Source organism: Stegostoma tigrinum, chromosome 5 (assembly GCF_030684315.1).
Source record: "Stegostoma tigrinum isolate sSteTig4 chromosome 5, sSteTig4.hap1, whole genome shotgun sequence".
Lineage (NCBI taxonomy): Eukaryota > Metazoa > Chordata > Chondrichthyes > Orectolobiformes > Stegostomatidae > Stegostoma > Stegostoma tigrinum.
In genome coordinates, this window is record NC_081358.1 from 87,595,041 (window position 1) to 87,621,981 (window position 26,941).

General features: G+C 39.9%; 2 protein-coding genes across 7 annotated transcripts in view; one reads left to right on the forward strand and one right to left on the reverse strand.

Annotated features, from left to right (window-relative positions):
• decr1 (2,4-dienoyl CoA reductase 1, mitochondrial) overlaps positions 1-16,846 on the forward strand; it is a 40,810-nt gene extending 23,964 nt beyond the window's left edge. For 3 of the 4 annotated variants that reach the window (XM_048529485.2, XM_048529487.2, XM_048529488.2), the window contains exons 5-10: positions 200-347; positions 1,616-1,715; positions 9,076-9,148; positions 10,109-10,255; positions 15,453-15,515; positions 15,892-16,846. In XM_048529485.2, the coding sequence (XP_048385442.1) occupies positions 200-347; positions 1,616-1,715; positions 9,076-9,148; positions 10,109-10,255; positions 15,453-15,515; positions 15,892-15,951 (591 nt within the window). In that variant the 3' untranslated portion in view covers positions 15,952-16,846. The remainder of the gene's footprint in view (positions 1-199; positions 348-1,615; positions 1,716-9,075; positions 9,149-10,108; positions 10,256-15,452; positions 15,516-15,891) is intronic. The other variant, XM_048529486.2, reaches the window with a different exon arrangement.
• Positions 16,847-17,029: 183 nt separating this feature from the next.
• calb1 (calbindin 1) overlaps positions 17,030-26,941 on the reverse strand; it is a 73,256-nt gene continuing 63,344 nt past the window's right edge. For all 3 annotated transcript variants that reach the window (XM_059646123.1, XM_059646122.1, XM_048529490.2), the window contains 2 exons: positions 17,622-17,693; positions 17,030-17,512 (listed from right to left, as the gene is read on the reverse strand). In XM_059646123.1, the coding sequence (XP_059502106.1) occupies positions 17,399-17,512; positions 17,622-17,693 (186 nt within the window). In that variant the 3' untranslated portion in view covers positions 17,030-17,398. The remainder of the gene's footprint in view (positions 17,513-17,621; positions 17,694-26,941) is intronic.

Here is a 26,941-nt window from a genome sequence, read left to right on the forward strand (position 1 = left end):
GTAGCATTTGAGTGCTAGGTCATACTGTACAGCTTCAGCATGCTGTGCTCCATTTTCTTGGACACTGCACTGAATAGTTGCTGAGTTGATCTTGGTATCCAATTATAATAACTTGGTACTTGAATCATTACTGCATTTTCACATTGGAGCCTGTATTGAATGTATATTTTTAATGCAATTTTCTTTCCTTGCACGCTAGGTTATTATTAACAATGCAGCTGGAAACTTCATCTCGCCCTCGGAACGACTTTCTGCTAATGCTTTTAAAACTATTGTAGATATTGTTCTTAATGGTTCTGCATATGTAACTCTAGAAATTGGAAAAGAACTGATTAAAGCAAAAAAAGGTGAGGAAAACATTTTGGTGCTTTAAAATTTCATGTAAAAAAAAATCCTCAAGCACACAACAAAATAGCAGATTGCATGGATTCAATGTTTATGAGGGCTGTAGTTTCAGTTCTCACTTCCAAATTCGAGTCCATAGTCCCAACTGATACTTCAGTGTTAGTTACTGGATCATTTGATAAAGTGGGACCCTCCTTGCTTGCTTGCATGTAAAATGGTCATGGTAGTTTCTGCTGCTTATTTTTTAAATTTGAAATATGTTTGTATATAAAGCAGCGTGTTATTTCTAGGATTGAAATACTTCAATTTTAGTCACCAGCATCAAATGCTCTCAAGACGGGTCTAAGAAGCCCACTAGCAATCTATCTGTGCCTTCAGGTTCGTCTCTGGTTGGTGATAACCTTGACTAGCCATATCAATACACTGGTTGCCTGAGCAGGCCTAGTACTAGGAATCCTGCACAGATTAGCACAGCTTCTAACTCTGCAAAGTCTGTCTACTGCTAGAAGGCACAAATCAGGAGAGTGATGGAGTGCTCCCACTTTCCTGAATGAATGCAGCTCCAACAATGCTCAAGAAGCTTGGTGGCATCTTGAGCAAAGTAACCTTCTAGCTCGGCATCACATCTGCGTACACCCACTCCCACCTCAACCAACATGAGAAAGCAGCAGTAAGTACTATTTACAAGATCCATTGCAGAAATTTATAAATGTTCTTAGATCGTACTTTCCAAGCTTATGGCCACTACCACCTGGAAGGATAAGGGCAGGAGATACAAGTTCCCCTCTAAGCTATTCTCAATCCTGACTTGGAACTATGTCAGTGTTCACTGTCACTGGGTCAAATTCTCAGAACTTCTTTCCTAATAGCATTACGGAGGTACCTCCATCAAATGGACAGTAGTGGTTCAAGAAGGCAGCTCACCACCACCTGCTTGAGTGAAACCAGAGATGGGTGATAAATGCTGGCCAGCCAGTAAAATCCAAAACCCATGAAAGAATACATAATGAGTATAATTTTAAATGTGGAAAATACAGATTGTAACTGTTTCATAAATTGTTACAGGATCAGAAAGAAACTGTTTTCAGAGTTTACAGTTCATTTAATGTGTGCCTGTCTGAGTGAAGATTTTCTATATTGCAGTAGTTTGTCAGTTTCAAGTTTCAAGAACAAAAATTTACTAGGTTTTTTTTTCTTTTGGTATTCCTGTATATTTATTTTAAGAATGTTTAATTACTTGCTGAGTTCCAAAACATTTTGTGCCTTTAAGGTGCATGTTTCCTCTCTGTTACTACCATCTATGCAGAGACTGGATCAGGATTTGTCATGCCCAGTGCCTGTGCAAAAGCGGGAGTGGAAGCCATGAGCAAGTGAGTTATAACAAATATTTTGCATGAGCTTAACCATGGATCTATCAGCATTCCTTGTTATTTAAGCTTAATTGATCAACAACTTTTAGTATGTGCATATCTGCAGTATAATGCCGATACTGTAGATTGCTGCCTGATTTCTTCTTGCGCTTTCACAAACTATGCTATAACTAATGTACTTCACTGGTTCGGGATTGAAGTGTCTATGAGTGTGGTTAAAATGTAGAGATCCAAGTAATATTCTGAGGACCTCTTCAAATGCTGCCATAGCAGATGGTGGAATTTGAATTCAATAAAAGTCTGGAATTAAGAGTCTAGTGACGAACACAAAACCACTGATCACCGGAAAAACCTCATCTGATTCACTGATACAATCCTTATCTGGTCTGGCTGCAATGGCTTTCATATGACTGCTAACCGACAGCAATGTGGTTGACCTTTGGGCAACGTTCTGGACAATTAAGGATGGGCTAGTCAGTGATGCTCACATCCCTACAAAACATAGCCAGTGAATGTGTCTGCAATGGTTAGAGCTTGTACATTCAGATGGAAATGAATTTTTAATAATCTCATTTATCTTAGTTACTGCCTACAGACCCTTGTGCCGCAAAATTAATTGTCAAAATTGAGCCTTATTTTTTTCAAATTTTGTTATTGAGCTATCTTAAATAATCTGTTGGTTTTAATGGTGTTTTTCCTGTCTTTTATTTCTTTATCCTATAATTTTCCTTCCGTCTACTTGACACATGATTACATTTATTTAAATATTCTAACTTGCTCCTGGTTTAATCTTGCAAAAGTTGGCCTTCCTCATTAATACATAATAAGCACATAATAAAGGACTTAAGACATGTGAACTTCAGTAGGTAATTTGCCCTGTTCAGAAATTCAATTTGATCAGGGCTAATTTGATGTTGGCCTTAATTCTACACCCCCACCCCCAGACCAGTTGATCTTCTACAATTAAAAATCAGTCATTCTCAATTTTTCATATCCTTAATGACCTAGCCTCTTGCTTGCTGAAGAACAGAATTCCAAAGAATAGCTTTCGCCCTATTTCCATCCTGAATCAGGGACCCCTTTTTGAGAACTGTTTCCAGTTCTAAATAAGGTGCAAACATCCTCTCAGTTTCTATCTTGTTCAGCCCCATCGAAATCTTGTATTTTTTTCAATAAAGTTGTAAAGAGTGAGAATAGCCATAAGCTGTAGAAGGATATCAACAGATGATTAGATTAGATTAGATTCCGTACAGTGTGGAAACAGGCCCTTCAGCCCAACAAGTCCACACCGCTACTTGAAGCATCCCACCCAGACCCATCCCCCTATAACCCACACACCCCTGAACACTACGGGCAATTTAGCATGCCCGATCCACCTAGCCTGCACATCTTTGGACTGTGGGAGGAAACCGGACCACCCGGACGAAACCCATGCAGACACGGAGAGAATGTGCAAATTCCACACAGACAGTCATCCGAGGCTAGAATTGAACCCGGGTGCCTGGCGCTGTGAGGCTGCAGTGCTAACCACTGAGCCACTGTGCACTCATTGGGTCAGCAGAGAAATAGAATTCAGCCTGGAATAGTGTGAGGTAATGCACTTGTGGAGAACTAACAAGGGAAGGGTTTACACAATGAGAGAATACTGGAAAATTACTGAACTTCAGAGAGAGACCTTGGTGTGCATATCCACAGATCCATGAAGACAGCAGGACAGGTGGTGATAAGGTGGTTAACCAGTCATGTGGAATCTCTCACCACATTATTGGAAGGATGTTATTGTTCTAGGTTGGAAAAGAAATTTCTTGTTCCCCCAGTTTTAGCCTGCAGTGATGCTTCCTATGCTTTGCCTCACCATTAGCACTATCAATGACCTAGGCCTTTAACTTTGTTTCTTCCCTGACTCTCTCCAGATCTCAACCTGCTTTTATTATCTGTTTAAATATCTTTGACAGAGGTATAAGTTACCTGATCTAATAACTCTTTTGGCTCACTGTTATTTCCTCTATGCTTTTGATCTTGTGTAATGCCTTGAGGTATATTATTTTGTTATAGTTTATTTATTATATAAATAACTATTTTTGAACCTTTTCCTGTCTCTGTATATTAGTAGATATACAATGGGTTAACTTCAAAATCTGGGCTTTGCTAGTGCTATTCGGGTGGATTTAAACTAGCTCAGAAGGGGGATGGGAAACTGAGGTGTAGTCCTAGTACACAGGAGGATGAGCGTAGGGAGGACATGGACAGCACCTCACTGTCACAGGAGTGTGCTGGCAGACAGCAAGCTGGATTGAAGTGTGCGTACTTTAATGCCAGGAGTATCCGGAATAAGGTAGGTGAGCTTGCAGCCTGGATAGGTACCTGGGACTTCGATGTTGTGGCCATTTCGGAGACATGGATAGAGCAGGGTCAGGAATGGATGTTGCAGGTTCCAGGATTTAGATCTTTCATTAATGTCAGGGAAGGTGGTAAAAGAGGGGGAGGTGTGGCTTTTTTAGTGAAGGACAGTGTAACGGTGGCTGAAACAACTTTTTGATGAGGACTCTTCTACTGAGGTGGTATTGGCTGAGGTCAGAAACAAGAGAGGAAAAGTAACACTGCTGGGAGTTTTTTTTATAGGCCCCCGCAAAGTTCCAGCAATGTGGAGGCGAGGATCGGCAAAACTATTCTGGGCAGGAGTGAAAAGAACAGGGTGGTCATTATGGGAGACTTTAACTTCCCTAATATTGACTGGAAATGCTGTAACTCTAGTATGTCAGATGGATCGGTTTTTGTCCAAACTAGAATTGAAAGGATTAAGGTTAGTAAGGAGGAGGTGTTATCAATTCTAGAAGGTGTGAAGGTAGATAAATCCCCTGAGCCAGATGGGTAGCAGGAGGGTTTCCTGACTCAGTATGTCGAAGGGCCGACAAGAGGGGAGGCCACACTGGATTTGGTACTTGGTAATGAACCAGGCGAGGTGTTTGATTTAGTGGTAGGTGAGCACTTTGGAGAGAGTGACCATAATTCAGTTATGTTTACTTTAGCAATGGAAGGGGATAGGAACATGCCACAGGCCAAGAGTTATAGATGGGGGAAGGGCGATTATAATGCGATTAGGCAAGACTTAGGAGGCATAGAATGGGTTAGCAAAATGCAGGGGATGGGGACAATCGAAATGTGGAGCTGGTTTAAGGAACAGATATTGCGTGTCCTTGATAGATATGTCCCTATCAGGCAGGGAGGAAGTGATAAGGTAAGGGAACCGTGGTTTACTAAAGAAATTGTATCTCTTGTTAAGTGGAAGAGGGAGGTTTATGTGACGATGAGACGAGATGGCTCAGATGAGGCAATGGAGAGTTACAGATTAGCTAGGAGGGATTTAAAGAGAGAGTTAAGAAGAGCAAGGAGGGGACATGAGCAGACATTGGCAGGTAGAATAAAGGAGAACCCTAGAGCTTTCTGTAAGTATGTGAGGAATAAGAGGATAACTGAGGTAGGAATTGGGCCAGTCAAAGACAGAAGTGGGAAGTTGTGTGTGGACCCTGTGGAGATTGGAGAGGTGCTAAATGATTATTTCTCATCTGTTTTCACTGAGGAACAGGAGAATATTGTAGAGGAGATGACTGAATTACGGGCTACTAGAATTGAAAGGATTAAGGTTAGTAAGGAGGAGGTGTTATCAATTCTAGAAGGTGTGAAGGTAGATAAATCCCCTGAGCCAGATGGGATTTTTCCGGGGATTGTCTGGGAAGCTAGGGGGGAGGTGGCGGAGCCTTTGGCCTTGATCTTTGAGTCCTCATTGTCTACAGGTTTAGTACCAGAGGACTGGAGGATTGCAAATGTTGTGCGCTTGTTCAAGAAGGGCAGTAGGGATGTCCCAGGTAATTATAGACCAGTGGGCCTTATTATCTGTTATAGGAAAAATTTTGGAAAGGATTATAAGAGATAGGATTTATAATAATCTAGCAAGCAACAATTTGATTGGAGATAGTCAGCATGGATTCGTCAAGGGCAGATCGTGTCTCACCAACCTCATTGAGTTTTTTGAGAAGGTGACCAAGCATGTGGATGAGGGTAGGGCAGTTGACGTGGTGTACATGGACTTCAGTAAAGTCTTCGCTAAGGTTCCACATGGTAGGCTATTGGAGAAAATACAGAGGCACGGGATTGAGGGAGATTTAGCAGTTTGGATGAGAAACTGGCTTTCTGTAAGAAGGCAACAAGTGGTGGTTGATGGAAAATATTCAGCCTGGAGTCCAGTTACTAGTGGTGTGTCTCAAGGATCTGTTTTGGTACCACTGCTGTTTGTCATTTTTATAAATGACTTGGACGCAGGCATAGGTGGATGGGTTAGTACGTTTGCAGATGACACTAAAGTCGGTGGAGTGGTGGACAGTGTGGAAGAATGTTGCAGGTTTCAGGGAGACTTGGATAAACTGCAGAATTGGGCTGAAACATGGCAAATGGAGTTTAATACGGATAAATGTGAGGTGATTCACTTTGGGAGGAATAATAGGAAGGCAGAATACCAGGTCAGTGGAAAGATTCTTGGTGGTGTAGATGTGCGGAGGGATCTTGGTGTCCATGTACATAGATCCCTGAAAGTTGCCACCCAGGTTGATAGTGCTGTTAAGAAGGCTTACGGTGTTTTAGGTTTTATTGGTAGAGTGATTGAGTTCCGGAGCCGTGATGTCATGTTGCAATTGTACAAAACGCTAATGCGGCCTCATTTGGAATATTGCATGCAGTTCTGGTCACTCCATTACAGGAAGCATGTGGAAACATTGGAAAAGGTGCAGAGGAGATTTACTAGGATGTTGCCTGGTCTGGAGTGCAGGCCCTATGAAGAAAGGCTGAGGGACTTGGATCTGTTCTCATTGGAGAGAAGGAGGATAAGAGGTGATTTAATAGAGACATACAAGATGATCAGAGGATTAGATAGGGTGGACAGTGAGAGTCTTTTTCTGAGGATGATGACTTCAGCTTGTACAAGGGGGCATAGCTACAAATTGAGGGGTGATAGATTTAAGACAGAAGTCAGAGGCAGGTTCTTTACTCAGAGAGTGGTAAGGGCTTAGAACGCCCTGCCTGCTAATGTAGTTAACTCAGCCACATTAGGGGCATTTAAACAGTCCTTGGATAAGCATATGGATAATGATGGGATAGTGTAAGGGGAGGGGCTTAGATTAGTTCACAGGTCGGTGCAACATCGAGGGCCGAAGGGCCTGTTCTGCGCTGTATTGTTCTATGTTCTTTGCCTTCTGCTGTACTTTCTTTTGATTTTTATGTTCTATCGACCATGAACTGTGTTTTCAAACCCTAGATAACATCAACTATCCCTGTACATTCCTCAATTTATCTGCTGCTGAAACTTTCATTCTTGCCTTTGTCACCTTGAGATGCAATAATTTAAGTGATCTCTTGGGCAGCGTCCCATTCCTCTTGCCCCATAAATTGTAGCTTATCTAAAGTTTGCATTTCCTCTCCATGTCAAAGTTACTCCACATCATCCATCTACTCCACTAGCTCCTGGTGTTTTAAAGTCAAAATTTAGTTTGTCATCCCATATTTAAAGCCATTTACGGTCCTTGAGGACACATGCACTCGCAGCTGTTCTACAACTGCTGATCTCCCACTCTCCCCGAACAGTCCATTCCCCTGACAGGGGATTCTTGACCTAGGGCTTGGATGGTACTCCACCATTGCTTTTAACCATGCCCCAATTTCCCTAAAATTCCTTCTCTATGACTCTGCACGACTGGCTCCTCCTTTAAACCATTCTTCAAATTTTTGATCATTTTAGATCAAATTTTTTGTAACCTCTTATAGTCTGTTTCCTCCATTTCCTACCTACTAACTTCATCCCGCACCCTTGACCTGTCCGTCCTCCCCAGACTGACGTATCCTCTCCCTACCTCCCCACCTGGAGCTTTTCTTTTCTCCTACTCACCTTGCAGTTGTCTTCCATCCACGTCAGTCTCCCTGACTAATCCAGCCACTCTTTCCTCCTTCCCCCCCCCCGCCATCTTGCTGTGTTCCTCTTTCTATTTTCCTTAATCATCTAATCTTTCCCCTGCCCTTTCAGCCACCAGATTCTGGTTTTCCAACTTGCTCCACTCTTTGTCCACACACTATCCCTCCATCCCAAATAGCAACTCTCTTGTCTTCCACATTCCTTAACGTCAACCCCCATAAACCTATCCTTTTCATCCCTAGCCCTGCCAATTCAATCCTTATGGCACAATGACCCAGTGCCAGAGACCTTCTCAATGTTCCTCCAATTACAGACTGGTTCTGATTTATGTTTGTTGCAGTAAGCCCCCAAGTGAACCTATCAGCAAGCACAGCAGAGAAGCTGCTTGGATTCTGTCCATCTGACTGATGGCGTCCCATGACTGAATTTTCCCAGGCAGAATTGCTCTTTTCCAGAGTATTCTGAATGCTGCTATGTGACCAGCAAGTTTGGGCATTCCTAGGGCATAATGCTTGGCCATTAATACCATTTGCACTCCCCTCTTCTTGGCTTTTCTGAGTTTACAAGCATCTTCAGCCGGAATGTAGTCTCGTTGTTGTTACATCTGCTTTTAAAGTGAATTAAGCACTTCATTTATATGGCCCAATCTTATCCTTCAGTTTAATCCTGCTGCCTCTGACTGAATACTGGAATATTTTGATTGATTGCCACATTAAATATATTGATATGGATATCTTTCTGCTACTTTATGGATCCATATATAAAACAAGCTATCAAATATTTCGAAGGCAGTGGTGCAAATGATAACTAGCATTTTTTTTGCAGGAGTCTGAAGTAAATGTTGTTTTAGTCATAATTTTTGACATGCAACTTTTAAGTAGTAGATAATTGTTTTTGAATCCAAGGGTTTAATGTTTGACATTTTGTCAAAGTATTCTGTACTGATGACTATGACGTATTACCAAAATAAATCTGCAGTCTGCACTTCTGTTCGACTTAGCTTTTAAACTATATTGAGAATATCACCTTTGATGTTTTGAAGTGTTTTCTTTATTGAAGAGGTAGATGAAAGGAATATCGTTAGACTCTCAGAACTGTGTAAAAGATCTAGATCATTAGCTTTTATTGCACAAATAGTTTTATTTCTTAGAAAGCAGTGACATTTCAAGCCAAACCAACCCAACACTAACTGTCGTAATTTATTTCAGTTACAGAAAGAATGATTTCAATGTTTTGGAAATAATGATGTCTTTGAAGGTTGCTGGACTTAATAAACATGCTGTTAATTTAACTTGTTTTATTCCCTGTTTTATTTTTTCAAGTTTCAGTTGTTCTAATGTCTTTTGCCTCAGCCAATGCAGAAATTGATTTTTTGTTTGTTTTGTTTGCTCTAACGTGCAGATCACTTGCTGCTGAATGGGGCCGATACGGTATGAGATTCAATGTGATTCAGCCAGGACCTATTAAAACAAAGGTAATAGTGATTCTGCAACCATTTCCTTGTTTGTGAAAATCCCAGCATAACATATACTAAACTCTGAATTCATTAAAAGACTGGAATTGCCAAAATTAATGTAATGGTGACCAAGAAATGATTGGCATGACAAACTACATTTTAGGAAACAAAATCTGTCATTCTCACTTAGTCTAGCCTACATGTGACTCTCAGCCCCCAGCAATGTGGTGGTTTTTTACCCAGGCCATTTCAATCAGCTCAAGTGCAACTATGAGTGGGCAGCAAATGCTGGTCTTGCCAGTGACACCCACATCTCTTACATGAATAAGGGAACAAATAATTTCTTGTTCATATCCAGATTGCAAGTTTCATACTCCAAATTAATTTGAATATTTGCCAGGTTTTGTTTTCTAAACATTAAATCCCAGCAAGTTAATGGTTAAAATAAATTATCAAGCTGCCATCGATCAACACCATGTTTTGTGCTCGTTCCATCATCCAGGGAATTCTGGCTTCAGTTGCCTTCAGTTTTACTTCTGTAGGATATTGAGACAACATTGACTATAGGCTACCTATGGAGATAATAAAGGAGTTCAAAATGATTGCAGCCAATTGACCATAGTAGCTGCACCTATTTTCTTCTGCATCATGTTCCAGAAGTAAGCTTAGCCGGAATATACATCCAGGGAAAATCAATGCCCGATATCTTTTTGGGTGATGATTATGACCTCATGTTAATGACTGACTAGAACTTTATTTGTTTCACACAAAATAGAGGTAAAGCCATGCATCTGTCATCAATTATAGTGTATTAAGCCAATATAAGCCTGAATTTAGCTCCTTGTTTTGACGTAATTGTATTTCAACTAAGAGCTAAAGATTTTTTTTCACTGAAACATGTTGTGACTTTCAAATTACATTTTTCTGGCCAGTTTATAATTTCTGCAGCCAATCACTTATGTTTACTGTTGGTTGTAGGGTGCCTTTAGCCGACTTGACCCAAATGGTACGTTTGAAAAAGAAATTCTGAAGAGAATTCCAATGGGCCGCTTTGGTACAGTCAGTGAAATTGCCAACCTTGCTGCCTACCTCTGCAGTGATTATGCCAACTGGGTTTCAGGAGCAGTAAGTTAACATTTGGAATGAAATAAAAACAGAAAATGCTAGATATAGTTAATAGATTTGACAGCATCAGAACTGATGGAAAATTATTGAATTTAAGTCCACTGGTGATCCCAGACCTACTGAGCACTTCCAGCATTTATTTTGTATTTTAAACATCCACAGTATTTGTCTTTAATACATGGACTATGCTTCATATTTATTTAAAACACATTTTTTGATTATAAACCCATAGACAGGCAGTGATAAGTTGCAACACGACGCATCTGACCCCAAGACAATCAGTGAAGAAACTATTCAGTAGGAACTCAAGTAGATGAGCTATGTGAAGGCACTGTCTCCTAGAACTGGTCAGACACTGGTTGAGTTCCCTCCTGATTCCTCACTTGATTTCTATCCCTTAGAAGACACAAGCCAGAAATCTGATAGCATATTGGCTATGTGTCCAGTTGCAACAATACTGAAAAATCTCAATCTTCCAAGATGAAACAATCATTACGTTGGTATCCCATCACAAGCTTCAACATCCACAATCTATCTTGTGCATACCATGGCTGCAATTTTATATAATCTAAAGAATTTAATCCATCAAGATGCCTGGGCATTGTGCTTATTTTTGACAGTGCTTCTAAATCTGTGACCTCCACCACCCAGAAGTTCAAAGCCATCAAACGTACATGAGTGCAACATCCCCTACATTTCTTTATTTCTCACACCAACCTGACTTGGAGTTATTGAACTGTTATGGACATTTTACAAAATGTTTGTGTTTTAAACTATCTCATAGTCACTTACAGCACAGGAGGCGGCAATTCAGCTCATCATGTTTATGCTGCTGGTCAACAAAAATCTTGACTACGTTAACCTAATTTTCCAATTCTGGACCCATAGCCCTTGAAGCTATGGCAATGCAAGTAAATATCTAAATTGTACCAGTTTCTGTTGCAACTCAGGCACTGAGTTCTGAACTCTGAATGGAAAAAATTCTCCTCAACTCAGCTCTTAGCCTTCTAAATGCTACTTTAAATGTCTACTTCCTGTTTATTCACCCCTCTATGAATAGAAAGTGTGCCTTCCTATCCATCCTATTTGTATCCCTTATAATCTAATGTACCTCTTTCAGGTTCCATTTCAACTTTCACTGCTTCAAGGAAAACAACTTCAACCTATCCAAGATAACATGGTGTAGAGCTGGATGAACACAGCAGGCGAAGCAGCATCAGAGGAGCAGGAAAGCTGACGTTTCGGGCCTAGATCCTTCTTCAAAAATGGGGGAGGGGAAGGGGGTTCTGAAATAAATAGAGAGAGTGGTGGAGGCGGATAGAAGATGGATAAAGGAGAAGATAGGCGGAGACAGACAAGTCAAATAGGCGGGGCTGGAGCCAGTAAAGGTGAGTGTAGGTGGGGAGTTAGGGAGGGGATAGGTCAGTCCAGGGAGGTTAAACAGGTCAAGGAGGTGGGATGAGATTGGTAGGTAGGTAGGGATGGGGATGGGGCTTGAGGTGGGAGCAGGGGATAGGTGGGAGGAAGGACAGGTTAGGGAGGTGGGGGATGAGCTGGGCTCGTTTTGCGATGTGGCCAAGGGAAGAGGAGATTTTGATGCTTGTGAAGTCCACATTGATACCATTGGGCTGTAGGGTTCTTAAGCAAAATATGAGGCGCTGTTCCTGCAACCTGTTGGCAGTTCCTACTAATCCTTCAATCTATCCAATCTTCCTTCACAGTTCAGGCCCTCCAGCCCAGGCAGCATCTTGACAGATCTCCTCTGCATTCCCTCCAGTACATTCACCTCTTTTATATAATGTGGTGACCCAAACTGCAGTACTCCAGTTGTGACCTAACCAGTTTAATTTGGTCCCATCATAATCTCCTTGCTCTTGTATCCTACGGTCAGCTGATAATGGCAAGTATCTATCTGCATTCTTAACCAACTTATTGACCTGCCCTGCTACTTTCGGCAACTTGTGAATATGCACATCATGGTCCCTCTGATTTTCAATACTTTCCAGGATCCTGCCATTCGTGGGGCAATTCATTGCGTTACTGCATGGTAGCTCATTGAAAATGGACCACTATCTTAGGGAAGATGTGAAGGGCTACTTATGTTAAGAACCAAGCAGGATGGTTGAAAACGTTTATTCTTTTTCCCCTTCAAAATGAAGAGAACAGACCAGACAGGGCCTTGTCATGGAAGTACTGAGATGGGCCTTGCTGGCAAAAATCAGTTCCTCAAAATTCAGGCTGAATGGAGTGACTTGCAAAGGTTACTGGAAGCTTCAATAGTGTGACTCTGGGAGGAAAGAAGCCCCTGAAGCATCAAGGGTCATTTTGGAACTGTTCTTATGCTACATATCTGCCAGAAATGCAGTGTGCAACAAAAAAGGCCTGGAAAATGTCTCAATTATCTTAGTTAATGTGGAATCATTATTTTTTGGTTTGACTTGTTAATTGTGTGGCCTAGATGGCCTTTCATTTGTTAAAGTGTAAAATTTAAATGACAAAAACATTTAGTTCTTTGAATTGAGGGATGATTGATTCTTTTTTAAATGACAATGATGGTGAATTAGTGTAAACTTGCATCTGAGGGGTTCTGAATGGTGCTGAAAGTTGTGCAGTCATTGGTAATCTTACCTCACTTTTGAACTTTATGATGGAGCAAAGGCTATTAATGAAACAGCTTAAAATGTTTGGGCAAGAGATGCTAATCTGAGGTCTGAGGAAGTCCTGCAGAGATATCCTGGAACTGACGTGACTGACTTATAACAACCACATCCATCTTTTGTTTTGGTATGACTCCTCAACCAATAGAGATTTCTCATGATTCCCATTGAGTCCAGTGTTTCTAGGATCCCCTTAATGCTGCAGTTGGTCAAATGCAGCTTTGATGTCAAGGACAGTCACTGTCCCCTTTTGGAATTCAACTCTCTTGTCCATGTTTGAATCAAGCTTGACATAAAGTCAGGGCCTGAGTGGCCCTGGCAGAATCCAAACCTGGCATCAGTGACCGGTGTAATAATAACAGTGTTGGTAATAACACTGTTAATAACCATTCCATCAATCTACTGATGAGGCAGTGATTAGCTTGGTTGAATTTGTTGTGCTTTTTATGTACAGGGCATACCTGGGCAATTTTGCACATTGTCAAGATGATGCCTGTGTTGAGGTTGTGCTGTAACATCTTGGGTAGGGGCACACAGATGTTTCTGGAGCATAATTTTTCAGTAGAATTACAAAATGCTGTCAGGGCCCAAAGCAGGACACTGTTCTTTCAGTTGTTTCTAGATATCCTGAGTAACATTAGCTTAAGACTTGCACCTGTGATGCTGGACTTAAAAGCTGACAGACTCCGACCGTTCATCCAGTCGCCACTTTTGCCAAAGATTTCTGTAAATGCGTAAGTCTTCTCTTTGGTACTGATGCATTGGGTTCCCCCCGTCATTAATATGCAGTGGTATTGCCATCATGAATTCTCCCCCATTAACTAATTTGCTGGCAGTTACCATTGACCAGACATTAACCTGTCCAATTTGTGAAGTCCCCCTCCAATGCATTATTTAATTGTTCTCTACCACTTATGGTTGGTTGTGACAGTATTGCAGAACTTGATCTGATTCATTGGTTGTTGTTCATTATTATATTTTCATGAATTTGGTTTCCTGCACAAAGCTCCAGGCTCTTGAGTGATCTGGGAAAATGGTTTTCACAAAAGCACTGTTGTGAAGAGAGAAATAAGTTGCAAAACTTTTTCAACTTGTTCTTATCATTTAAACTTAGAATTATTTATTTTCATTTTGAAATATCAAATTAAAAGCAAGTTTAAAGTCAGGATAAATGCAAGATTGCCAAATTGCAAATGATTGCAACAATTTATACTATAAACATAATATCAGAGAAAATAATATGCATTGGTTGACAAATTGACTGACAGACTGAGGTAACAAAGTGTGGAGCTGGATGAACACAGCAGGCCAAGCAGCGTCTTAGGAGCACAAAAGCTGACGTTTCGGGTCTAGACCCTTCATCAGAAAAGGGGGATGGGGAGAGAGCTCTGAAATAAATAGGGAGAGAGGGGGAGGATAGAAGATGGATAGAGGAGAAGATAGGTGGAGAGGAGACAGACATGTTAAAGAGGTGGGGATGGAGCCAATAGAGGTGAGTGTAGGTGGGGAGGAGATAGGTCAGTCTGGGGAGGACGGACAGGTCAAGAGGGTGGGATGAGGTTAGTAGGTAGAAGAGGGGGGTGCGGCTTGAGGTGGAAGGAGGGGATAGATGAGAGGAAGAACAGGTTAGGGAGGCGGGACAAGCTGGGCTGGTTTTGGGATGCATTAGATGGAGGGGAGATTTTGAAGCTTGTGAAATCCACATTGATACCATTGGGCTGCAGGGTTCCCAAGCGGAATATGAGTTGCTGTTCCTGCAACCTTCGGGTGGCATTGTTGTGGCACTGCAGGAGGCCCCGGATGGACACCTCGTCTAAGGAATGGGAGGGGGAGTTGAAACGGTTCGCAACTGGGAGGTGCAGTTGTTTATTGCGAATCAAGCGTAAGTGTTCTGCAAAACGGTCCCCAAGCCTCCGCTTGGTTTCCCCGATGTAGAGGAGGCCACAACGGGTACAGCAGATGCAGAAATGCACGTGAGCCTCTGCTTGATGTGGAAAAGTCTTCTTGGGACCTGGGATGGGGGTGAGGGAGGAGGTGTGGGGGCAGGTAGAGCACTTTGTGCGGTTGCAGGGGAAGGTGCTGGGTGTGGTGGGGTTGGAGGGGAGTGTGGAGCGGACAAGGGAGTCACGGAGAGAGTGGACCCTCCGGAAAGCAGTCAAGGGTGGGGATGGAAAAATGTCTGTGGTGCTGGGTTGGATTGCAGATGGCAGAAGTGTCGGAAGATGATACGTTGGATCCGGAGGTTGGTGGGGTGGTCCTAACATGCTGCTTGGCCTGCTGTGTTCATCCAGCTCCACCCTTTGTTATCTCTTATGACAGACTGAGGTATTGCTGTGGCAAAAAGATTCAAACTAACTCAGACACTTGAAGCCTCTGGGTAAAATCAATGTTCTGTAGTGTCATTATTAACTTGATCTGTCTGGTGTTCTTCTTACACTACACTAAAATGTAACTGGTGAATTTTGTTTATATTATGCAATATAAAGTATATTTTGTTAAATGTAACTAAATATTAAACTTGTAATTGTATTGTTTTATAGGTCATTAGATTCGACGGTGGTGAATATGTTTACATAGCTGGCGAATTTAACAGTCTACAGAAGGTAATGGCACCTTCAGCTATTTTCCCATTCTTTTAGTCACTCCTTTCCCTTAGTCTTAATTTCAGAAATCCAACCTATAAAGGAGACAGAGCAAAATATCCACAGACATCCGGACTATCAGCAGCTTTTTATCAACCCAAAACATGCGGTTTCCAGCAAACTACATTTTGCTAAACATGGTAGCGCATTACCATGAAAATTAAATTTTATTACATGTTGGTCCTCAAGAAGGAGGGGACACATGCTATTACTTTCTGATAAGATGTGTTAAGATTTGGATTACATTTTATCAGAAAAATGAAATAATTTAGTTCTATTTGAATTCTTTCATGATCTTGATTTGCCAAATAACAACAACTTTATTTTTAAATTTTAGGTAACAAGTGAACAATGGGATCTGTTAGAGTCACTGATCAGGAAGACCAAAGGTTCCTGAATATGGCATAAATCTTGCGAACAACTAAGCAGAGTTTCAACAAATGTATGTCAGGTGTATTACACCAGGCATCTTGATAACTTTGTTAGAGTAAATAAGTGGATTTATTTTGATTTATTTTCATCAGTTTCTTAAAATTAATTTTTAAACCATTGAAACATCTTCTATAGCAACAATTTTTATGCACAAGATAAAGTTCATAACAGTAAAAAAAATTATCAACGCTTGTAGAATCATAGTTTGACAATTGTAATATTGCAGTTTTGCTAGTCTAGTCAGTCCAACCACAAGGCAGAGTTAAACTGAGTTACTCTGAAAATATTTCCCAGGTAACATCTAACAAAACACTCGTGTGAGGTCCAGGGATAGAAATTGAGGATGAATCCTTGAACTTGTAAATTAACTTGTAATTATTTTTGAAAAGGAAGAGATACATAAGTGTAATAGTCCTTTGAAATGTATCATATGATATTAGCTTGAAAAATAATTTTTTAAATGATAGGATTATAAGATCTTGATATCAGTTTAGTATAATTAAAACTTCTAATTACTTATTTTCCTTTTGAAATATAATATTAAAGGTAAGTTTAAAGCCACTGCCCTACACACTGCTCCAGTGACCACATTGTAAGCAAAAAGTTTAAGTCTGCAATCATTGTTAAATATACAGAACAATTTTATCATGCATGTTTTTATGTCTTGTGTATTGTTATATGTTGTTCCAGCTTTCTTGGCTGTTATACCTTACTCATTCTCTGTTTGCTCAGCCTCTGAATTCTCTGTCTATCAATCATGTTTTCTATGTCTGTTGTATATCCCAGATATGCAAAGGATGAAGAGAACAAAAATCTCAAGTATAAATAAGCAGGCAAAATAAATGAGGAAAGAAACTAAATGGGTTTTAACTCACTCATTGATAAATTGCATAGTACGAGAAATTTCCAGCTTCAGTTTGTTTTTACTAAACTTGCATTTTGTTATCCCTTTCATTGAAAGCATTACACCTTTTCTTTAAAAAAACAGACACCTTGCACAAAAGAAGCAGAAACGATGATAAATGAAAATCTTTTATATGGGATTGATTTTTAACATCTTTAATTGTAAATTATGGAAATTACACAATGTATCTTTATACCTGCAATGCATTTATGAAACAATCTTGACCAGTTTTGTGAACATTTAATATAAACCTCTCTTTCACTGCTGGACAAAGACAGTTGTTTATGCCACATATTCTGTTATCAGTTTCAGTATATATTTGTATGAATTTTGTAGATACAAAAACAGTAAATTACAAAGAGTATAGATACAACAGATCAGAAAGAATGTGTTGCACATTCTGCTGATTAGTCTGTATGCAGTCAGTGAACTTTACAGGCATATCCTACACCCTTTTAGCACACAGCTATCATCACACATATCACAAGCACACAAGAATGCAAGATATTTAAAATTCTTCAGCACACAGGATTAATGCCAAATCTTTCCGAAACAGTTTTCCTCCATCAGACAAAGCCATGATGCTTTTCTTGTATGTTGTAAGATTTTGAATGTCTAGGTCCTGAGTTTGGGGGAAAAAAAAAGTTAAATTCCATGCAGAACCTTTCAAATATGCCCTCATTTTCTATATTTCATTTAATGTTAATAGCTTAGCAGTATGATTTTGCTACCTTTTTGTTCTTTTCACACAGATCCCTTAGTAGTGCGTCTAATTCATTTTCATCTATGTATCCATTGCCATCCTAAGCAAAAGAAAAAGTAGTAAATTTGTGGTATGATATGTTATAGGATACATCCCTTGTGAACAATTCTAATTTCTGTCCTCTTTACTGAGAACTTTACAGTGCAAATATATTTCTGAAACGCTGAGTTACTTGGTCCTTTTCAGTTGTCAGTTGGTAAAAGTCCCACAAGCCATATCTCTGTGACAAAAAACATGCGGAGAAGTACTTCGGAGCTCTTCACATTATGTTCACAGCCAGTGCTACTGAAACGTTTTTTTTTACAAGATCTAACATACATGGAAAAACACAATTGAGCTGTAATGGCATACTGGTAATACCTGTTTTACTAGTAATGCAGAGATTCAAGTTAATATTCTGGTGTCATAGGTTCAAATCTCACCATGGCAGTTGGTGGAATTTAAATTCAACTAATAAATCTGGCGTAAAACTAGGATAGCAATAACTGCAGATGCTGTACAGCAGGCCTGACAGCATCAGAAGAACAGGTAAGCTGATTTTTCTTCAGAAAGAGAAGGGTCCTGACCCAAAAGGTCAGCTTTCCTGTTCTTCTGCTGCCTAACCTGCTGTGTTCCTCCAGCTCTGCACTTTGTTATGGTGGTGTAAAACTAGTCTCTTTGATGACCATGCAACTATCATCTCACTCCGCAGATGCTGCCAGAACCGAGTTTTTCCAGCATTTTTTTTTCAGAATTCCGTCATCTACAGTATTTTACCCCTTTTTCAGTTTTCAATTCACTGCTGCTTCTATTCCAAGTATGCTTACCTTGAAGAAATTGTGATGTTTCCTCTGGGATTTCAGCTAACTTTAAAAAATAAAATTTCCAACTCCTTTTCAATTCTTAAGTCATAATGAACTCAAAAGGTTATCTCTGCTGCCAGACTTGTTGAATTTCCCCAGCATTCTCTATTTGCAGATTTTCAGCATCTGCAGTACTTTAATGATTGATTTAACAATATTTTTATTATGAAATTATCTGGTTCACTAATGTCCTTTTAGGGAAGAAAAGCTATCACTTTTACTCAGTCTGGCCTGCACGTGGCTCCAGGTGCACAGTAACATGGTTGTTCTCAAATGGCTTTACAAACCAGACAGTTTGAGGGCAATTGGGCGGAGGGAGCAATTATTGCTGGCCATGCCAAAGGCACCTACATCCCATGAAAAAATAAAGGAAAGAAAATTGAGAAACCTTTACAATAATGAGAACCCTCACTGGCAGATGAGTATTGCTCACTCTGAGATATGAGAATGTAGATGTAAAGTGATAAATTTTATGTCAAGATGAAGTGTTTATAAAGGCATTATGAAACCTAAGCATTTCTTCATTCATTTGCATATTATTGATACTGCTTGTTGCTTTTAATCATTAAACTCAAATTGTTATAATGACACTACAATACCGTACTTGTAGATAAGAACAATCTTTAACAAAAATAGAACAGGTAAAGAAACGTACAATTATGATTAATACAATTTGAGTTCTCAAAAACTGGACAAATCCTAAGCTGCTCCATGAATAGCTTAAAATGTACCTAGGATGCTTTTCTAAACTTGCCTTTATTAGTTACTAATAAACAGTAAAATTAACAGTGAGATAACACAGAATGTTTCAGTGGAATGTCTTAAAACTGCATTTAACCCTGTGTCAAGAGAAAATGTAACACGAGAGATATTGACAGGGCAATCCGTTTTTGGCCATCTCAAATTGATCTTGAATCAAGTTGCTTTACAGGATGTTCGAGAGGGAATTTAAGACTTAAGCGCATTGCTGTGGTTTGGAAACGTAGGGCAGATCTGATAAGGATGATAGATTTTATTCCATTAAGAATCTTAAGGAATCAGATGGGTATTTATGACAGTTGATAACACTCATGATTATCCTTACTGAGTCTTAACTTTCAATTAGTTAAATTTTAATTCCACTATAGTAGAATAGTCGACGATAAACTTTGGTAAACCTGTGTTTGATAACTTCCCTTAAAAGAAGGAAAAGCTAGAAAGACACAGGTTTGGGGAGGAAACTCCCAGAATTTAGTGGCTAGGGAGCTGATGTTATGATCATGAAGGAGATGTGGTTTAAATCATGCATATTTAAATAATGACACTGTGTAGAACATGAGCCAATGTATTTTGTTATGGCAGTGGAAACGCCCATACGTTTAATATTCTTTCTGTGTACCAAGGTGGAACTATCTCAAAATGCTTCATTTAATTTTAAAAAATCAAAATAATGCAATCCTTAAAATTTTTAAGTGAGTTAAATATTGGAAAGATGCTTTAGATTAAGCAGCAATTGAGTAAAGACAAACAGAAAGCTAATTCCTGCTTAACCTCCTACCCACCCCCCACCCCACCCTAGCTCCCAGTATTGTACTGTAGTATATTTGGATGAGTTTCAATGAGGGATATCTTCCAAAAGTCTTGGTGACTCACTGCGGAGGTGTTCACTGCTGCTGTGGTCTTCCAATTTTCACGCTTAGCAGAGGCCATACTTAAATCCCAACGGTCACATCATTCCAACTAGGAATGGTCTTTTCTGCAATTCCAAATGACACAGTTGAGGAGCACAGTTACGGATGGTCAGATAATGGAGATATGGGCCATGCTGTTTCCCCAGCACAAATAAAGGAGACCACAGGATCAGAAGCTGTCACCCTGGTCTGAAGCAATTATCATGTCAGTTCACTGACCACGGTTGTAGTCAGAGATCTACAGCACAGAAAAAGGCCTTTTGGCCCACGAAGTCTGTACTGGTCAAAAATAATGACCTAACTATTCTAATTCCATTTTCTAGCACTTGGTGCACAGCCTTATATATCTTTGCATTGCAAGTACTACTTAAATGTTAGAAGGGTTTTTGTCTCTACCACCCTTACAGGCAGTGAGTTCCCAGCATCCTGAGTGGAAAAAAGTGTCATCACTTCCCCTCTAAGCTTTCTTTCCTATACCTTTAAATCTATGCCTTCTGGTCACTGATCCCTCCATCAAGAGGAAAAGTTCCTTCCTGCCTGTCTAGTAGATGACAGTGTAAAATTAAAAGGAATTTGTGAGTCTCGGTGAATGAGCAAAACTGTGGTAGATGGAGTGCAGCGTAAGTAAGAGTGATATTATCTATTTTGGATTGAAAAAGGGTGGATCAGGATACATTCTACATTGTATTCCCAAAGAGAACTGCAGTTCAGGTGTATAAAATTCCATAAACATGAACGCTGGTCTTTATATCTTGAAGACTATAGAATATAAGAATGCGGATGTTGCAGTTATACAAAAACTTGGTTGGATCTCACTTAGAGTGCATAGATGTAGACACCATATCGTAGGAAAGGAATACAAAGGAAATTTACAAGAATGATACCTAGACTTCAGTGCTTAAGTTAAGAGGAGAGATTATTTCAAATTAGTCTTGTTTTCTCTGGAATCTAGAAAATTAAGGGGTGATCTGATTGAAGTCTTCAAGATATTAACAGGAAAAAAACAAGGCAGATAAATGATTTCCACTGGTTGAGTATAGTAGGACTGGGAGGGCAGGGGGTGGGGGGAGAGGCTAAATAGACTGTGGCTATTTCTTCTGGAGTGTTGGAGGTTGAGGTGTGACCTTTATAGATGCTTATAAAATCATGAGGCGCATGGATAGGTAAATAGACAAGGTCTTTTCCCGGGGTGGTGGAAGTCCAAAACCAGAGGGAATAGGTTTAAGGTGAGAGGGGAAGATTTAAAAGGGACTTAAGGGGCAAGTTTTTTACGCAGAGGTTGATGCATGTATGGAATGAACTGCTTAAGGAAGTGGTGGAGGCTGGTACAATCACAACATTGAAAAGGCATCTGAATGGATATATGAATAAGAAGGGTTTAGGGAGATATGGGCCACATGCTGCCAGAAAGGACTAGATTTATTTAGGATACCTGGTCTAAATGGACAATTTAAACTGAAGGGTCTGTCTCTGCTGTATATCTGTATGACTTTGACTCTAAGAGGCATAACCTGAGAATTAGGGTCAGACCATTCTGAAGCAATGATAGGAAGCAGTTCTATACACAGAGGGTGGTAGATGTTTGGAATTCTTTTCTAGAAATGGCAATGGATACTGGATCAGTTATTAATTTTAAATCTGAAATGGACAATATTTTGTTAAGCAAAGGTATTGAGGAATATGGGCCAAAGGCAAGGATATGAAATTATGCCAGAGATCAACCATAATCTCTCTGAATGGCAGAACAGGCATGAGGGGCTGAATGGCCTATTCTCTTCCCATGTCCCCCTCAATGTCCTCTGCTCTAAGGAAAACAGCCCCTGTTTATTCAATCTCCCTTCATAACTAAAATGTCTCCAGCCAAGGCAACATTCCAGTAAATGTTGTCTGTACTTTCTTCATTGAAATCATGCCTCTCTCATTGTGTGCATTCCAGAACTGCACACAAAACTCTAGCTGTGACTTAGCTAACTTTTTTTATACATTTCCAGCATTTCCACCTTGCCGTTAAACTCTCTGCCTCAGTCAATAAAGACAAGTATCTCATTTACCTTCTTAACAGTTTTATCTACCTGACCTTCTACATTAATGAACTGATGGACATGTACACGAAGGTCTATCTGATGTGTTTCCCCAGATCCTATCATTCATCGTATATTTTCTTGCATTGCATGTTCTGCCTACGTGCATCATCATGCACTTATTCAGATTGAATTCCATTTGTCAATTGGTTTGGAGACAGATGCAGCAATGTTACAGTCAGTTAATGACCTTTGACACTCTGCTAGGGTAAATTCCACCATCCTGTCTCTGCTACCTCACAACTTGTTCCCTCCATGCTCTTACGCAGGCACCAGCAGAACCCAGACACCCTCTGCCCACAAGAGAACAATTCCTCCTTCGCTTGAGATATAGAAGCCTCAAGCGGTCCAGCAGCAAGGGTTTGTCCTGTAACCACCTCCTCACCACGCACTGCTGTCCAACTTCACATCATCTTATATACTTGTATGATGGTGCCTACTTTAGCTTGATTTGATTTGGAAACATGTTTTGGTAAGTGTGACTGGGCAGTTGGCCAAGGAAAAAGTATGCTGGGTCATTAGCACTCAGAGGACTGTGGAAATCAGAAACCTTCTCAGTTTCATGCAGAAAATGACACCCTGGTGTTGACTGTTAATAAGCTTATAAAAATGAAACATACCCCACAGACAAAACAGAATACTCTTACTCTGTCCACCTCTGGGTGTGCTGCCAGCCGTTTATATGTTGTGAAGTTGACAATGAAAGTTTTCCAGATCTTGCATGAGGTTGAGATTCTAGATGCCCTTGCCTCCTCGTTCTCCTTTTGTTTTGCATCATAGTCCCTGTTAACTCCTCAGCATGGAGCCTCCTGATATTCACACCCGACTCTTTTATTTAACTGTTAATATCTCCAATTTTTCCTTTACCCAGAGGCCTGATCACAGTCATTATCAACATTGCTATCTATTGAACCCCCTCCCTAGGAGGACTGGATTGTAGTGACTACCAAAGACTCCATTCTGAAGTACTTTGTACCCTCCTGTGCTATTACCTGTTCCCACTCTTGTATCTAGATTGGCTTCTCAACATACTGACACCAATCCCTACATTTGGTGTCCCTACTTTCCCCTACACAGCCCTGCTCCCGATAACCACTTTTGACCTTGAGTGCACAAACACTCAGGATTGACTATATAGCCTATCGCACGAGCTGGCTTGAGAGGATACTCCACCATGATGATGACCCTTTACTAATTTCTGTGCAGATTGGCTGGACTCAACCCTCATTCCGTAAGCACAAGCATCCTTGGACCCTAATTTCACCAAGCAGCCAAGTGACCATGGACAACCCCTGACAGACCACAGTTGCCCTTCACTAGAATAAGGACTGTTTCCCTTAGCATTTCAAACTTGCAATGTGTTTGTCATGTAAGCTGCAGTCATTTGCTGTAGCTATGACATTAATAGCCATATCAAAACTGTCTATCACCTTGATTGTTCAGTAATAGAAACATGGCTTTCTTTCTGCACTAAAAGGCAAAGCAAAACAAGACTGAACAACTGTGACCTTACATATTTTGAATGAAGTGTTAAATGCAAAATGACAACACAGCGGAGTGTCCAATAAGTGTAAAGTGAATGAACATTCAGATGCACACTGTTTCAATGTGTGACATGGGTGTCTATCTTCGTGCATTAAGTGGCCCAGCAGCAGCATTACAATGTAAGATGTTAGCGATCTCCAAAGTGCAATAGGAAAGAACTGAGCTGTATTATAATTGAAGATGTGCCAAGGTGCTCTGGTGAGGCTGGTACTTTGGGTGCAGCTGGTCACTGCCCATGATGCATGGCTTGGGGTGTTGGGCAATGCTGGCTAATATGCAGGTCCAGAGAAGATCCTAGAAAGCTCCAGCTACAGGGTAAAAGCTCTGACTTTGAAGTCAGAAATTGGTGCCGTTTAGTTTATCACTGGTACCTGGGAAACCAGCAACCCGCGTTGATGTCACGTTAGCTAATAATATGTTAATGATTGCAAACTCACAACTTAATAGTGAGATTCTCATCCTGCCATTGGAATCTTAAGAGAAAACTAAGTTTCTTCTTCATGATGTTAAGAACCACATTTTTTAACTTTTGCCACACAACTTTCTCGCCAGATTGTTTACGTACTGGAAAAATTCTACCTAGCATTTAATTTTCAGATCTGTGACCACTTGTAGGAATTCTCATACTCCCAAGATTAAATCTGTTTCTCCCTTGTCCAATACTGTCAGGTCTGCCTATTTCAAGCATTTCTGATTTAACTTCATGTAAAAAAATTTACAATAGTGGTAGGACTTGGGAGTTCATGTTCAGTATAAACAAAATTTAATATTAACAATAGAAACTTCCTCTTAAGTCTTTTAATAGGTGTCATAACAGGTGTTTTACCAAAAATATATGATCAAAACAAGAGGCTACACAAAAGCTTGCTTCCTGATTGAGATTCGGCATCAATATTTTCAAATTGCTGTGTTTAAGGAGCAGTAAAAAACAAAATGAATCTAATCCAGTGTATTTCGCCATAAGCAGGTTGTTTTCTATATCCCTTATATAAGTAAAACATTCATATGCTGTATTCAAAATAATCCTTTAAATTATCTCATGGAAGGACAATATTATTTAAAGTTTTGGCAAAGATCTGTACTTCTGGTTGTGGGTGAGGTTGTTGACTTGCTCGCCGAGCTGGCTTGTCTTTGTACAGACGTTTTGTCATCATGCTTGGTGACATCATCAGTGGAGCCGCTGATGAAGCAATGTTGTTTGCTCTGCTTGGAATGTATACTGTCCTGTCCGTTATAGTGAGTAGTGTTATTTCCGGTTTTGATCTGTATGGGTTTGTATATGGGGTCCAATTCTATATGCTTGTTGATTGCATTACGAGTGGAGAACCATGCCTGTAGGAATTTCCATGCGTATCTATGTTTGGCTTGGACTACTATGGTTACCTTGTCCCAGTTAAATTTAAGTTCCTAAATTCGATCTCGGTCTAAGCACAATGTCTGAACATCTACAGCTTTCTATGGGCAGAATTCAAAGATTCACAACCCTTGGAATGAAGAAGATTCTCTTCTCAAACCCAAATAGCCAACCCTTTATTATGAAACTGTGACCCTGCCCGCATTCAAAAATAGAAGGAAGCAACCACTAACCTTACACGATAAAAATAATTCAAGGGTTTAAAAATGTTTTGCAGCATTTAGTGGTTGATGTGAAGTACTGCAAATAGAATGTAAAATGCTTCCCCATAAACAATTTTATTTAGATCCTAAATTTTGGTCCTCCATCAGTATATAGAGTTTTTTTAAATAAGCAAAACACTATATAATGTTCTTTTGAGATGTTACATTAAAGATGCTACACAAATACACATTATTGTACATGAAGTAGGATGCAGTTCAAACCACTGGGACTGAATTGGTTCTTTTAAAAAGAAATTAATCACTTTTACTCATATGTCTACATCTTTTTCATTGGGTAAATATTTACCTAATTACCTTTTGAAGGCTACCACTGAGTTAGGAAACATCATTCTAATAAAGCAGTCTGTTCCAAATCCTCACCCCTTGCGTGAAAATGTATATCCTTGCATCGCCTAGGATTCTTTTGTTAATCACTTTTAATCATGTTCCCTGGTTATCAGCTGTCAGCCACTGCAAACAGTTTACTTTTATTTGCCCATTCTCAGCCTTACATAAAGTATACACTATTTCAAATCTCCCAAACATCTAATTCTCCTTAGAATAGCTCAACTGAACCATTATATGAATATAGGAGCAGAAATAGCTAACTTGGCATCCTTAGATCGTGGCTGATTTGCTGGTGGCCTCAAATCAACATGTTCGTCTATCCAAGACAACTGCTGACACACGCACATGCGCACACACAGACCCCACATCATTAACTACCTCCGCCTTAAAATATTCAATGATCCCACCTTTATCATTCCCAGGGAAGAGTCTTGGAGACTCATTACCTACAGAGAAAATGATCCTCTTTATCATCAGGTTGAATGGGAGATTTTTTTTAAACTTATGTCCCTCAGTTCTTGTATGTTTGACAAAGTGGAAAACCTTTACAGCATCAACCCTTTTAGGCATCATGTTCCCTGAGGATCTGATGTATTTCATGTGTAAGTTAACGCATAGCAGTGACAAATATTACAGCACTAAAAAGGCATATCTGCACTTAGTTCCATACCTTTCTCCATGTCATCATCTTTTTTATAAATTTTAGCATTTCAAACATTATCCACTTCTCTTTTAAAAGCAATTATTGATTTTGAACCTATCATTCATGGAATATTCTAGCTTCTGAAAGCACTGCATAAAATATTCCTCCTACTCTGTCTCTGGCTGTACTAATTCTACTTTTATGCCTGATGTTTACTGATTTACCAGCTACTGAAAATAGTTACTCCCTTTTCAAATGTTCTTCTCCTTTGTATACCTGTATATAACTTCTAACCTTTTGATAAAACTGAGAAATCCAGGTTATGTTATTTCTTAATGATTAATATCTCAGCCCATTGTTATAGCAAATGTTAGCTTTGTTCATGAATTGAACATATATTCTAAATAGGATCTTTAGAAGTGGACACAGTGCATGCTAAATTGGCCTTAGGTACTGCGAAACAGGAGATAAAACAGTAGCCTGCTTTATGTCCACTTGAATTTATTTCCCAATGACTGCAGTCTACTTTGGGTGGATTGTAG